The 15,661-nt window shown below is 34.1% G+C and overlaps 1 protein-coding gene across 10 annotated transcripts in view; it reads right to left on the reverse strand.

The window, feature by feature from the left end:
• PAN3 (poly(A) specific ribonuclease subunit PAN3) overlaps window positions 1-15,661 on the reverse strand; it is a gene marked incomplete at its 5' end in the record, with an annotated part of 117,536 nt that overhangs the window by 92,034 nt on the left and 9,841 nt on the right. For 9 of the 10 annotated variants that reach the window (XR_014256313.1, XR_014256314.1, XM_082435575.1 and 6 more), the window contains 3 exons: window positions 10,742-10,812; window positions 12,688-12,754; window positions 13,547-13,668. Coding sequence is in view for 8 of the 10 variants with exons in the window: in XM_082435575.1 (XP_082291701.1) it covers window positions 10,742-10,812; window positions 12,688-12,754; window positions 13,547-13,668 (260 nt within the window). Of the gene's footprint in view, window positions 1-10,741; window positions 10,813-12,687; window positions 12,755-12,834; window positions 12,947-13,546; window positions 13,669-15,661 lie in introns of those variants that run through there. The other variant, XM_082435576.1, reaches the window with a different exon arrangement.

The following is a 15,661-nucleotide window of genomic DNA, read 5'->3' on the forward strand; positions in this document are numbered from 1 at the left end:
ACAAAACTGATTTTTATCGTTCTTCACAAAATCTAAATAAACAGCACAATAAGACAGTAGTTGAAAATAGTTTTACCCTTTTTATTGGGCATTTAAAAAATAACAACTTAGGGCTTGAAAAAGTTGGAGAATGTATTCTAGACTAGCACATCTCAACTGTCATGAACATATACTCTTCCAGGGATCTTGTTAAAATAAAGACGCTAATTCAGCAGGCCTAGAGTGAAGCATGAGATCCAGCATTTCTAAAAAGCTCCCAAGACTACTAGTGTGCTGCTGGTCTCGTGATCACCCTTCCAGCAACAAAGTTCTAGAGAATGTCAGGGAAGAGACCTGGATAAGAAACAACTAGTGCTAAAACAGAAATTGGGGCCGCCCCCCAAAATAAAAAAAGGACAGGCGTTCGAATAGTTAACATCCCCCTCCTTTAGCTTGCCCTAAATCCTCAGAGCCTTCAAGGCCATTACTCATAGCCCCCAAAGCCCTGGCTCTTCAAAAATCCTTGCCCTAGTCCAGAGAAGACCAATCCAATGGTTTAGGACTAAGGGAAATCCACTCTCATTCCTAACAAATAAGGTAAGTCTCCAGACTGTGTCAAAAGAAAGAACAATAAAAGCTAACTTTTAGGCCTGTTTTATTTCAAAACCTTAAATGCAAACACATTTTTTTTCATTCATTCATTCACTTAACATTTCAGCATAAGGCTTTTTGCCCTCCCTAGATGACCTAGAGGGGTGGGATAGGGAGGACGGGAGGGAGGCTCAAGAGGGAGGGGATATGGGGACACACGTCTGCACACGGCTGATTCACTTCGGTGTACAACAGAAACTAACACAGTATTGTGAATCAATTACACTCCAATAAAGATTTTTTAAAGAGAGAGAGAAATACAGTGGTAAGATCTATTCTCTTCCCCTAAAAAGTTCAGTCTAGCAAAAGAAAAATATATAAATACCACTGCTCATATAGAAAATGTTGTTACAGACCAATGTTCAGAGCACAATTCTTTAGGTAAAATTGCAAAACAGCATCATCTCTACAATACTTCACACTACAGGCCTTGTTATTATGTATCATAACCTAACCATTAGTTATAAACTAGAGAAATCAATTGTTATCCTAGCACAAAAAGTTTCCAATGCCCTGAATTTTAAGAATGCCCTCTGAACATCAAAAAACAGAGTAACTGTGTTTTCACTATTTATACTCTGAAACAATGAATGATGATTTAAAGCTACTATGAATGGCACTTTTAAACAATTTGTATTTTATTAATCGAACATCTTCACATACTTGGAAAATAGTTGTGCACATATATGAAATATTGATATTATCTCCCTTTAGACAATGTTTAATGAAATGTATTAACTCATTGACTTTTGCAGTTACAACTCACCAACCTACCTACCTCTTGACACTTCTAAGGGTCTGAGGTCCACTAACAGAAACCTCTGGCCTAGAATTTACTGTATATTTATTTGAAAATCAACTTTCATTTCTCTTTTATGACCTCTTCTGACGTACAATGGTCTTCCCTCAATTAATTAAACGCCCTAACGGTTTAGCATATTTGTTATTATGAGAACTGAATACAAGATTACATTTCCATTAACTGTCAGTGGTTAATGTAAAACTCACTAGGAAAAAATAGACTCCAAACTGATTAAAACCATTCAAATATTTTAAATCAAATAAATTAGCTAATTTCCATATGGACACAGGGAACTACCTCTACGTAATTTATTAGTTAATTAGGTGTGTTAATACACCTGGATTTTAAAGGCTCTCACATCTAATCAACGTAGAATAGTAAATCTAAACCTATAAGTGATTGTATATTGGGCTCCAATCAATTTTCTCAAGTGAAAGATTTCAAAATCAAAAACAAAAACAAGCCAGCCTCAAAGATTATGTTGTATTTTGTCCTGCCATTCATTATCAGTAATTGTAGGTTTTCATGGAAATATATTAGGTCCCTTAGGTTTTCACTGTTTAAATAAAGTCAATTATAGGATGGGATGGTGAGCAGGTCTATAGAAAGTGGGTCTACAGAAAAACAGACTGTCATTGTTAAAGACTCATGGGCAGGTAAACATCTATAAATGAAAAAGATCTTTTAATCTGTGGAGTCAATACAGAAATCACATATAGGTTGAGAGGATGAAAACAGAGGATGCCACTAGGTGAAAAGTAACCTAAATTAAGTCAAATAGAGCAGAACAGGATTTACACACACGGAAATGTTTTTTAAGCTCTACTGAGTCCGATCCGGGGAGAAGGGGCCCACTATACTATCTACATACATTTAAGAAAGCCTACAAAGTAGTCATTACTTCTGTTCTCAAAACCTCAATGTTACAATGGAGTTTTTATGCCACCAAAAATGAGATCAGTTGTTAAGCAAGGTCACATTCGATTTCTAAAGACTAGGAACACCAAACTACAGCTTCTTTTATTCTTTTGCTTTAGAATAGAACCAGAATACAAGATGTAGAAAAACAAAATACCATGCCAAAGTTATTAAAATCTTTTAAGTGCAAGTGAGTAATGTTGTTTTAAGTCATGAGAGTTATTTCTACAATAAACTGTCACCTGTAATGACCATAAAAAATTTTATATGAATTTTAGTCCCTTATCAAAAGCAACCATCATGCTAAAATGCCTATTTGCTTATTAGCAAAAGGTTCCCTTTTGATTTATTTATATGTGTACCCTTGCTTAAACTGAATCTTGAAATGAAGCAGAATATCTTCAGCAATGCTCTTTACTATGATTGAACTTAAAGTAGGTAGTGGTTAATCAAAGATAAATAATCTTACACACATTCAGAAACAGATAAACATACGTTTTTAAATTGCAGGATTGTAAGCAGCAGCAGACTGCAACAACAACTGCCATCTGACAAGCACAGTGCGCTACGCCAAGCACTGTATAGCCATTCATATACTTAATACGCAATATTCTGTGAGATGGGCACCATCATAAACCAACTTGACAGATGAGAAGGGTGGGCTTAGATGAGGTTAAAATAACTTGCCTATAATCTCAAAACTAACATGAGGTCAGGCTCCAGAGCTTGTACTCTTCACTAAATTTATTCCACATTCTATAGTTTTCCTTAACGTGTTACCATCTTAACATTATTCTAGCTAATTCTAAAATGACCAAATACAAATTCCTAAATTAATCAATCTCTCTTTGACTCTAACTGGCATGGATGGGATCAATGAGAAACAGTAGCTACAGAGACTTCATTAAGCCACTCCCTCCTCCCCACTTTCAAAATGCAAGAACAAATCTTGGGAATTAAACAGAGTTAGGAAAAATTACATAGTTTTGGTTAAATTAAGCTTAAAACTTAGGCTAGCATGTTTGTGGATGAGAATCCTAAATTGATCTTTACTAATTTACTCCTGACCCCTACTTCCTAGGAAAACAGGGATGAACCACCAGTAATACCAAACTCTTAATATCAGCTACTACACTTCGTAAATACAGTGCCCAGAGTAGAGTGTAAAGAAGCCAACCAGAATATCTCAGAATGATCTACTAGTTCCCAGGTCCAAGTGGCAGATGCAGCAATGGTTTCACTAAACTACCATTATTAGGTAAGAACCGACTCAAAATCCCCAAAGCTAAAGCTAAATAATGACTACAGTCAACAGTATTACATACTGTATACAAAAGCCATGCTGTTTCAGTTCACGTGTTTAAATACGGTAGCTTGTCAAACACCAAACAACCACACACACCTAAAAAAAAGCCTCTGAAACAAAAAACTCTCACGAGATCTTTTTAAATCAATCAACAGGACAAAATTCCCTTGTAATCATAAATTTTGAAGACTCTTGACTCAACAAGAGCAAGTTGTCACTGCACACAAAGTACGAATTAAAGTAGAGAAAATACGCGGCTGAACTCCTAATTTGTTACAACAAAATTTAATCTGTTCTTTCCAAAGCACACCTTTATCTCAACACAATTCTGGAAGTTCACCCTGGAGGAATCTTCATTTAGGAGGAAAATAAAATTAACTTTTTCAAAGTTGAGCCCTTTTCTATAGCAGCTATCATATTGTTAAACAAGTTTCAATCTAATCTAATCCATCATTTTAAGAAAAGAATAGACTGATGGGTTAATCAGTAAGAAGAATGTCACATTTAAGTCTGACAAAACAGAGAAGAGAGAGAATGTAACTGTTTGCTAAAGGGAAGTTGATTACTATAGATCATTAGCAATAAAAATGATAGTGGATTCAAATTACATAAAAATAATGACAGTCCTTTCAATATAAAATCACCAACTCATCAGACAGGGAATTACCATGTTATTTTAACAAAAATGAGCTTAATATTCTATTCTTTTTTAATGTACTTAATAAAAGATAATCAGAGTAATAAGTATGACATTTCAAAATTGACAGCATAAATTACTTGTGAAATTCAAGACCAAAAACAAAGAAGAAGCTTAAATGTCTAATAAACAAAGAGTTTACAACAAATTTAAAAAGGATATCCCAACAGTAAAATAAAAGCATAGGACACCAAAGAAACACCAAAGGTCAATAAACATAAAAGAGAAGCTCAATAGCAGCAGTAATCAAATTTTAACAATGAGGGGTTTTTGACTATAAAATGACAAAGATATGAAAGATTTTTACATCTCAGTGTTTTCAAGGCTGTAGAAAAACCAGCACCCATGAGTAGAAATATAAATTTGTGCAACATTTCTGAAAAGTCAGCTATCAATTATCAAAAGCTTAATTGTATATTCTTGCCCTAGAAATTTACACTGTTTACAAAAACTTACACTGAGATAATCACATAAATGGAAAAACAGGCAGGCATAAGGTCAATGTTTTATCTCCTCCTCTGCATGTTACCAGTGGCCTCTCTCTCCGCTACCTCTTCATTTTTCACCTTATAGAAGATCTTACCCTTCTATACTGTCCTAGAAAAATTTTTTTCTCTGAAACATAACTAAATATTACCTATCTTATTCTAAGTAAATTACTTGATCTAACTTCCATTTCCCAATTTGTAAAATGGAAAAAAATAATATCTCTCAAAGAATTGTTGGGGTGACTAAATGATAAAATGAAATTATAAAACATTTGAGTTTATTAAAGTATTACCATATTACCTGAAACAGATACAGAAGATCATTGTCAACATAAATAAAATCAAGGCTGCCACTGCACAGTGAGAAAATCCCAGATGTATTTTCACCAAATTTGAAGGATATGTTTGAGAGGCTAACAGCTATGTGGGGAGAAGGGACCTGAACACCTCAAAGAAAAGAGGGACATTCTCAAAGCAACTATAGGAGAACGGCTTTTCCAATGGACAACTCTAATACAGCCTGATCCAGAGTGAGTAACAACAGACATTTATTTATTTAATAATAGTTAACAATTCCCAAACAAGACTAGAAGGGTTTGGCTAGCACCATGTATTACCAATAATAGCTACCGTTTATTGGGCATTTCTCATTTAGTCCTCATAACACCTCTACATGCCAGGTACTAAGGTATTATTATTCTCATTTTGCAAATGAAGAAACACAAAGGTTTAACTAAGCTTAAAGACACAAAGACAATCAGTGAAGAAACAGGGATTCAATTCAGACTGCCTGGCATCCAACTCCAAACCCTAAAACCTTGACCATTATTCAATGCTACTGGGTTATTACTATTCCCAACTCTTTGCTCTTGGAGAGAGATAAAAACTCACCATGAGCTCTAAGAAAGCTATAAACAGGAACCATGATGCTCCCCTGCCTACAGGAGCTTGGACTCCAACAGTTCTACCACACGTATCTCTAAATCTAAAGCCTGTGCCCGTTCCCACAGCAAGGCAAGCAGAGGTGAATGGAGGTTCAGTCAACTCCAGTAAAAGAAGAAGAGCTCTGAGTGTATTAATTTGGAATTCTAAATACAATTTTCCATAAAAACATTCTGCACAGTACTCATGGGTAAAAGATACGGATGTGGCTGACTTGGAAATCTAAATACTAAGTAAAACAGTATTTGAGAACATATATAAAATGTTTAAAAATGGTTTTATAGGTGAAGTTTTAGATTGTGATTCCCATGATGATTTATTTTTCAATATCTTCCCCCTTTTCTCCTCACCTTTTATTTTTTCCCCAAGATCAATATTTGGTTCCATGTTCAATCAATATTTGGTTCCATGTTTTAAAATGAGCCTAGCCATCAGAAGGACTGCGGAAAGATTTACATCCCAGATTATCTATGCCATAATCCTATTAATTTCTCCAAGTTTACTTTAGCTTTCTCCACAAAAGAACTCTACCATAATACTCACCAGTTTGTTATTCCTATTTGGTTCCCTATGTAAAAGTCATCTTTTGAAGACATTAGAACAGAAATGTACACAAAAATTTTTAGATGTCAAATTAATCAGAAATCATACTATATATATAGATCAGTAAGTTTTGTAACAGAGATGATACAAAAAGGAAAGGATGCGCTTAAGATTTGAGAACAGTGGGGAGGAGGTTCCACGCTGAGATCAAGCAGAACATCCAAAGCGAGGCCTCCACCAGCTACATTTCCCCACAAATAAGCCATCAGTAGATAAGCCAGCCTCTTTGGATCCCACTTCCCTCATCCTGACAAAGAGCTTTAAAATCAAGAACAGAAGAAATAAACATGATACTTCACAAGTCTTTTGTCCTCTAAACCCAAAGAATTTAATGTGTTATTAAAACCTAAAAAATTTACAGAAGTGAAAATCTGTCATCCCATTATCAGAAATAAAATGCAAATGCCCAGGTAAAGCTGCATATTGACTGAAACATCATACTAAAGTACAATTAAAACAAGAAATGTAAATGACGAGCACCAGAGGGTTTCTGCCTTAATGTGGGGAGGGGAGAAAGCTAAATAGGAAAATAACTAGACAACTAAAAAAGAGGGTGGAGAAGGACCAAGAAATATATAAAAGGGAAAGCCAAGATTGCCAGACACAAATTTTGAAGGAACATTTGTCTCAATCATCTGTGGTCGCACAGCTTAGCAAGAATAGTTAGCAAGATGTCATCATGTTATTTATGAATATCTGTATCTCTACATCTAACTTTGTTATAAAGATACTTTGTTCCCAGAGGATTTCTGACCGAAATTTTTACTGCTGTCCAGACCACATTTGTGATTCACAGTGACTCTCAGGTCTTTTTCTGTCATACCAGTTCTCGGCTTTATCTACCTTGTTGTTAAGGTTTCCTTATGCATTAACGTCTAATATATTCACTCCCATTTTCAACAGAACTCCATCTCCAGTGTTTTGGGGGGCTTACCTTTCCCACTGAGTATGTAGCCATAATTCAATTTCTTCCACCACCCTTGGCCAACAGTAATTGTACACATTTTCAAATAATGGTTACTTTTCCTATCTATATTTATATATCTCTAATGTAGAAAATTTTAAGAACCAGTGCTTCTCAAATATCAACTGTGAAAGATCACATTTTTAAAAAATTTCCTATGCATCAGAGTCCTATATGTTCATAAAACAAAAATGAATTACTAGAAAAATGATGACACATTTGGATGTTGTGGTATTATCAGAGTGTTATAGAAGTTTCAAAACATTTACCTTTAACGTTTTAACTTATCTCCCTACAGACAGGAAACAACTCACCGTCTAGCTCCAGTCACTCGACACACTATGAGCGTCAGCGCCCTAAGGCACATATATTCTCAGTATACAGCTCTTCAGGAAATTTTCCACATACTTAACAACAATAAACCAACCCAGACAAATGGCTACGAACCTTTTTCTACACTGTTTTTCACATCACACATTTTACTTCAACAAGTCCTTACAGATACAAGGCCCTCAGCCATAGTTTCTTAGCTTATCTGTGATAGAAGAGAATTTTTAAATTTACTGAAGACCCTAACTCTCTACTTGTAATCAAACAATTCCTTCTGCTTAATATGTTTGCTTCCCCATATTCCTCACTTTCAAAAACCACAACTCAAAACTTCTCCATAAACTCTTCTGGATCTAGAGAATTCTCTGCTACTTAGCAATCATCACACATTTAAATTCACGCTGATTAATACACTGCTGTGTAAATGTTCTCTAGTAGATTCATGCATTGTCTCTTGAATTAGATTTGAGGAAAGCAAGAAAAACATCAGTCCATTCTTTTTAAATTTTTCACACAGCCCAGAGTAAGACTGCCCACAGTTAAAATATCTGACTCATCAGATCCAAATAATTCACATACCCCACAGGCAAAAAGCAGCATTTGCAGCTCAGGGGTTGGCCCAACTGAGATTTTCAGAAAATAATTTATCTAACTAGCTATGAAATAGTAGTAAGTATGGCCTAACTACCTGTTTTCCAATCTCATTCTGAAATAAAATGTCACTGAGTTATCATGATAGCCTGCTTAGATCACCTGGAATTATGGTTGAATATTTACATAAATTTGAGGTACTTCCACTAAAATTACATCATTAAACAGATGTTATAAATTACTACAACAAAAGAATAATAGACGGGGGGGTGGGGGGGGATGAACTGGGAGATTGGGATTGACATGTATACACTGATGTGTATAAAAATTGATGACTAATAAGGACCTGCTGTATAAAAAAATAAATAAAATTAAATTAAAAAAAAAAAGAATAGACAAAGTCTCCATATGCCTTCAATTCACAGCATGCAATACTCTCATACCAAGAATATTTCTAATACAAAGGAATTTTAAACCTTCTCAACTCAACCATTAACAAACAATTTAAAAATATATGCAACCTGTACCCACAAAGATTCCTAATTATGTAGCCCACTATTGGAAAAAAATCTCTATGTCCCTACATATTATTTTAAATATAAATGGCAAGAAAATATGGTCCTTCAAAGATATACTATATGAATCCTGAGTTTCTAATTAGAGTCTGACACGTAAGGTCCTTTCAGTTTAGCCAAACATTGAGTTTTAGAGATGAAAGACACCACAGTAATTATCCAGGCCATGCTCATCATTTCACAGATGTGAAGATTACAGCCTAGAAGGTTGTCCCAAGGTCACAAAGCTAGAGATCCAGGACCTCAAAAACTGCAGCACAGTGCTCACTTCACTAATCTGCTTCCACTTGGATACATGCTAATCTCTCTCCAAATACAGATGTCACATCTGTAGTGATATTTCCTTCTATTATTTTCCTTTACTAAAATAAATTTTAGAAGAATGGGTATTATAATCTCCTTTTTCAAATCTCCAGGGCTCTTTACTATTTTGTCAAAAATTAATGTCAACAGCTCTAAGTCACATATTTCAACTTTAAGATGCAATCCACCAAACCCTCATAAGTATTTATTTGCCATTCTAGTCTTACTTTCTACTCATACATCAGAAATGCTACTTATCACAGTTAACAGATTATTTTTAAAAATGTGAAAAAGCTACTGGGGGACCCTTAAGACTACTTAAGGGCTTTTTATTTTCCCCTACACTAAACAGCTCCAAATAACCTGACTTCTAGGTTGTACCTGCTTTCCAGCACTTCACTGCTTCCTTCCATATTGAAGGTTTTGCCTACTGTCACTTCTCACTCACTTCTCACTGCTTGTGTCCAACTCTATTCCACTTCTACCCTAGGGATTTAGAAAATACATATTCCCATTTCTGAGACTAGTATGTAAAGCAAAAGTAAATGTGTTCTTGGTGAGAGCCTGTAAGGAAGTCTATAAAACCAAACCCATACCTTTTAGTCTACCAATCTTAGTTGCTTAAAAGCATTTTGTAATTAATTACCTCCGTGTTCTCACCTATTTTCAAAAAGGAGATAATACTAGGTACATGAGGTATTGATATAATTCATACCTGACCCCACAGTTTTATTTTCTTGTCTAGGGAACATCTATCTAGTATTCTTGAAATTCATTTTATACTACCTTCTGATCAGAGACTTCCTTAAAGCACCTTAAGCTTACATCAGTTTTCTAAAATTAATATTTTCTTTTTGATCTTTCTCCTATTACTTAGGAAACTGAATTACTTATAACTTTATAGTAATATCCGCCAAGATTTACAACCTCCTGAACATCTTTAGCTGCTACTGATCCTCACCAAAATTAGCACCATCTCTAGATTACTATCACTATTAACATAATGATTCTCATTAAGACTCAAAGGCATCAAACTATAATAAACTACTACAAGGTACTTCAAAATCGATTCATGGTCTATCGACCTCAATTCCAAATAAAACTAAATTAAATTTCTAATATAAAGAGATTTTAAACTGTTTTTAAACAGTTGGGCCAATTATGAAAAGCTGAAGATTTTAAGTTTGCCTTGTAATGAGGAGTTTAATTAAATTAGGGGAGAAATCTTTGGTATATAGACAAAGCAGTCAGAAAATAAAGTTAAAAGATGATTAATACACCTACAATGGGTCACATAACATCTAATTTAATGTTGTAGTTGCTGTTATCTTAAAAAGAATGCATTAAGATAAAGAAAATGAGCAAAAATAAGAAGGATTTCATCCCTTCACATAAAATGTCTCTATTTCATGCACAGAGATCAAATAAAGTTCTGCATATAAGAGATATACACCAAGGAAAATGGTTAACAAAAAGCAAGAAAAACATTACAGTCCTCCCCCACTTAAGAGAACACTGACCATTATGTAGGTAACATCCCAGTATCACCCCTATGTTCCATTTAGTTTCACATAAGTTTCCATCTCACCTACCTTTCTTCTCTGAGAGATGTTGAGGGCACCAAAGTCATTAAACAAGGATGAAGCAGGTGAAGTTAGAGGATCTGGAAGGTAAGTTATATAAGTTTCCACACAGACAACTCAGGAAACCTATAAATCTAATAAATGTTTAACTTGAATGCTTATAAAGTAGTAAAAAAAATCATATACCACAACAATAAACTCAATGCCTCACGCAGTGGGTGTTCAAATATTTTGTAAGTGAATGAAACACAAATTGGAGACTACTTCATTTAGCCAATAGTCAGTACACATTTATTCAGAAGCTATACGAATTAGAATGCATCTATTTGCTGAGAACCAAAAGAAAAATAAAATAGAAAAAAAAAGGTGATCTTAACCATGTTATTAGGAATGTGTTTATGAAGGAAGTCTACCTGTAGTTTGTGTTCTTGAGACCAAACCATAAGAAAAATAAAAAAGGGGTAGGGGTGGGAAGTAGAGTAGTCAAACATACTCTGAGCGATAGGACTTGGATGTTAACACTTAGGCAAGACCTTAAAACCATCTACCCTACAGAATATTCCATATTTTTAAGTTTATCACCACATATTTGATATTCTTACTAAAAAGATAAGGTAAATTAAATTTTTAAAGATGAAAATATTAAATGTTTCAAAACACAAACATGAAATCCAAAGATTTTATAGGTTCAAAGCTCTATTACTCCGTGGCCAGAAGTTACAAACAAAAGTACATCTCTAAATTGTTTCTCACTTAACAAATCAGAAGAGTTTCTGAAAAGGAATGCATGGTATACATTGAAATATTTTTGTCTTCATTTCTGAGCTTTAGTTAGTCCTATGTTTCTCATTAAATTATCTGTAAAATCCTAAAGAAAATATAGTAAATGTTGTCATTTAAAGGAACCTTAAATCTCTTCATAATGCAATACATATAAATTGCTGCTTAATTTCTCTGGTTTCTTCTGTCTGGATTTTCACAGTCTAGTCCTTCATTAGAATTAACATTAATTTAATATAACTAATAATGCAAAGAGAAAGAAGTTAATAAAATAGTAAGACACAAGATTTTTATGTAATTTATACATTCAAGACTATAAATTAGGTATTATTCATCCTTTACGCTACCTTTGATAGCATTTAAAAGTCAGCATATAAACTCTATGGGAATGCCAAAAATATTATAATCTACACATTAGTTTCTAATAATTTTATTCAATATTAAAATGTTGCTATTTTTTCCTACAGCAAAAGAAAGTTGAAATTTCTAAGTAATGAGAGAGATTTGATACACACACATAAAATGTCTATCTCAGAAATAATCAACATGCAAATTTTTATTCTCATCATTATAAATAACTGTTTACATTTTACCAATATAGAATATTAATAAATTGTTACATATTTTTTAAAAAACCATTCCTGAACATTTATTTTTAAAAAGAGGATACAGATACAAAAGAAACATTTATTTTTAAATTAGGATATGAAAAGGAAATTCTGTATCAAAAGGCTTAAAAATATCCATAATCTTTGAAACAGTAATTCCATGCCTAAGAATGTTTCCAAAAGAAATAACTCAAAATATGAACACAGATTCATACACATAAGTCCGATACTGGACTTTAAAAAAACAAAAAAACAGAAGTAAGTAAATTATGAAAATAAACAACAGGATTCAATTTATAATGACCGAGAAACACTCATGTTATAATTTAAAAGTATATTTAATGCAATCTCAGGTATTATTATGTATATAAAGTATCATCTATTATGTGTATATGTATGTGTATACATATATCCAAATCTTAATACTGGTTATCTCTGAGTGTGAAGGTAACAGATCATATTCTTCCTTACATCTATCTGTAATTTTCAAAATTTCTACAATGGACATATTGTTTTTAGAGTCAGAAATACATATATCTGTTAAGAGAAAAAGGGACCAAGTCTTACCATGGCCTGCATATGGCTTGGCACTGTCATTTAGAAGGCTTGGGGAGCTGCTACTATTAGTCATTCTCTGAAACATAAAATATATATACATAATATCATTGAGGAATACAGAATTAAGAATATTCAACCGATTAAGTTAAGACTGACCCTCTTTGCGTCTTCCCCTCCAATCCATCGTTCACATCAGTGACACTCTAATCTTCCTATAAATGCTGCTGCTTGGATTACAATCATCTACGCAGAAACTTCGAAATACTGTCTATAACACATCAAATGAAAAGTTTACTCAATAGCCAGGTATTTAAAACCAAAGTCACAGAACTATTTTGAATTGCACTTCCATAACTTTATAGCCTAAGCAAGACACATAACTACTAAGTTTCCTTGTCCATAAAATATAAACTCCAGTATCCATCCAAGAGGATGTGAATGACTGTAAGTCAATAAACACTCTCTACTATTCTCTCCCAACGCATATTATCCTTCATACACCTCACAGATTCTATAAAATGAGGCTCTTCTCTGTTCTCTAAACATGTCCCCACGCTTTCTTAACACACTCCACAGCCTCTATGGTCTCATGATCCTGAAAGGCCCTTATTCCACACTCAACAAAACACACAGAGGAGTAAAACCAGTCTCTTTCTATCCATCCTCTACATTCTCCAACTCTACCCTTGAAAGCTCACCCTGACTCCAAACCTACAAGAGGCGGCTCACCTATACCCCACCTACCTCATCACCTCCTAAAATCCCACCTCCCACTCAACAAATGTGAAAACAAATGAAGACTCCAGATGTCTCCATCCCGGGAATAAACTTCAGTGTTTAGTGCCATATAAATTCATACCAACAATACCTGCATCAAGGGATACTTTGTTTCTACAGGGCTTCCAAATCCATTAACTCCAATAAAGCTGGTGCTGAAATATGAATCTGTGAGGCTGGTATCAGTTAAAGCACCTCCATCTATTCCAGGAACTGAAAGAGAAGGAAAATTCAAGTATTTAAATTATTTAAAAGCACAAAACACTGATGTAGTTTCTCTGTTCCCAAATAAGTTTTAAAGTCTCAAATCTCTGTCACACTTGTTTTTATTTACCTGTTCATAACAAAAGGCAGAACCAAATAAAACTGTCTCAACTCTAAAAATCTGTTAAACAATGCTCAAGCTGAAATTTTTTTTTCCACAGAGATAGCTATTTATTTTATATTAGTTACCTGAGAGCCACCAAGCACAACATGAAGAAACAAACCACACTTGCATTTCTACTTTTCTCATCAAGTTTTTTTCTTTAACTTTGCAAGAGGACAGGAGAATATAAACCACTGCAATTTCTCCTGTGAATCTTCATATGCTAAACAGAGACAAGTTTCTCAGGACTGTTTCTCATAACACATCTTAAGAAACAGACCAGCAGTCTCATATTAACTCATAATTCAGTAAGCCAATTCTACGGTGGTAGCAATGGGATAGAGCCGAGGGGTTCAGACAAGCTTTCTGTCGATTTTATGGTAGAATAATACAGAATCATTGTAACTACTAAGACAACCCATCATATACCAACAAAGTGATGGACAATGTTTTAGATGCTACTTCCTGGTAAGTACAGTTCATCCTTGAACAACACAGGTTTGAACTGCATGGATCCAATTATACACAGAATTTTTCTCAATAAATATATTGGAAAAATTTTTGGAGATTTGTGACAACTTGAAAAACTCAAAGATGAACCTCGTAGCCTATAAATATCAAAAAAAAATGAAGAAATCGTACGTCATGAATGCATAAAATATATGTAGATGTGGATACCACTCTATCCTTACAGAGGCATAAGGTGAGTGACATTTAATATAAAATTAACGTGTTAGTTTTCTTACTGTTTTATAACTTTGCTTTCAAAGAATTACATTACTGTACAGTATGCCTCTCTCTCTCCGAATTGGAGAAACTATTACAGGTGACATAACCTATCATCACAGGTTAAGTGTTTTTCTTTAAATGTCACCTTTCCAATACTGTATAATGAATATGACTATAAAAATTTTATAATGATTCATTTATTAGGGTATAGGCTAGGCTATTGTGAAGCAACCGTATCACTTACACTAAACTACCATAAAGCAATCATACTGCTGCTTCTTCATTATCAGTGCAGGATACCTGTAAATAAGTATGAATTTCTTTTTCACATTATCTTTTCATTTTTGATGTCTAGTGTTAGTAAAACGTATGACACTTACTTTGTGTCGTATAAGGCAACAGTGGTGTAGGTACAGACAGAAAGTGGTTCACCTTGTAAGCACACAATGTAAACTTATATCGATAAATACAGTACAGAACTCAAAATGTATTTTCTCTTCCTTATGATTTTAATAGCCTTTTCTTTTCTCTAGCTTACTTTATTGTAAGACTACAGTATATAATATATATAACATAGAACACAGAAAATATGTTAATTGTGAGAGTGTTAATAAACACTCTAAACATAACACTGTTTATGTTACTGGTTAGGGCTTCCCAGTCAACAACAGGCTATCAGTAGTTAAGTTTGGGAGCAGCCTGAGGGACTGGAGTTCCATAGACCATGCTTTAAAAAAAAAAGCCCAGCTGAAACTACTGAGTGGTTCTCCTCTGCCAACTAGGACATCACAGACAAGATGCTGGCAGTGCTCATCCCAAGGGATGAAATCCAAACTTCCTAGTCTGACATTAAAAAGCCCTCAACAATCTGTTCTCAACCTATCATTCTAGTATTTCCTGAAAGTGCTGGGTTTGAGACTCACTTCTGCCACTTACTAGCCACAACGTCTTAGGCAAAATGGTTATAAAGTAGAGATGATACCATGACTTGTAAAATGAGTCTCATACCATCTACCCTGCAAACTTCCACAAAAAGTTATGAAAAACAATGAAACAGTATCTTAAAAGTTCTTGTAAAAATCCTGATGGTTGCACAGCTCTACAAATTTA

Source organism: Balaenoptera physalus (genome assembly GCF_965194825.1).
Source record: "Balaenoptera physalus genome assembly, chromosome: 18".
NCBI lineage: Eukaryota > Metazoa > Chordata > Mammalia > Artiodactyla > Balaenopteridae > Balaenoptera > Balaenoptera physalus.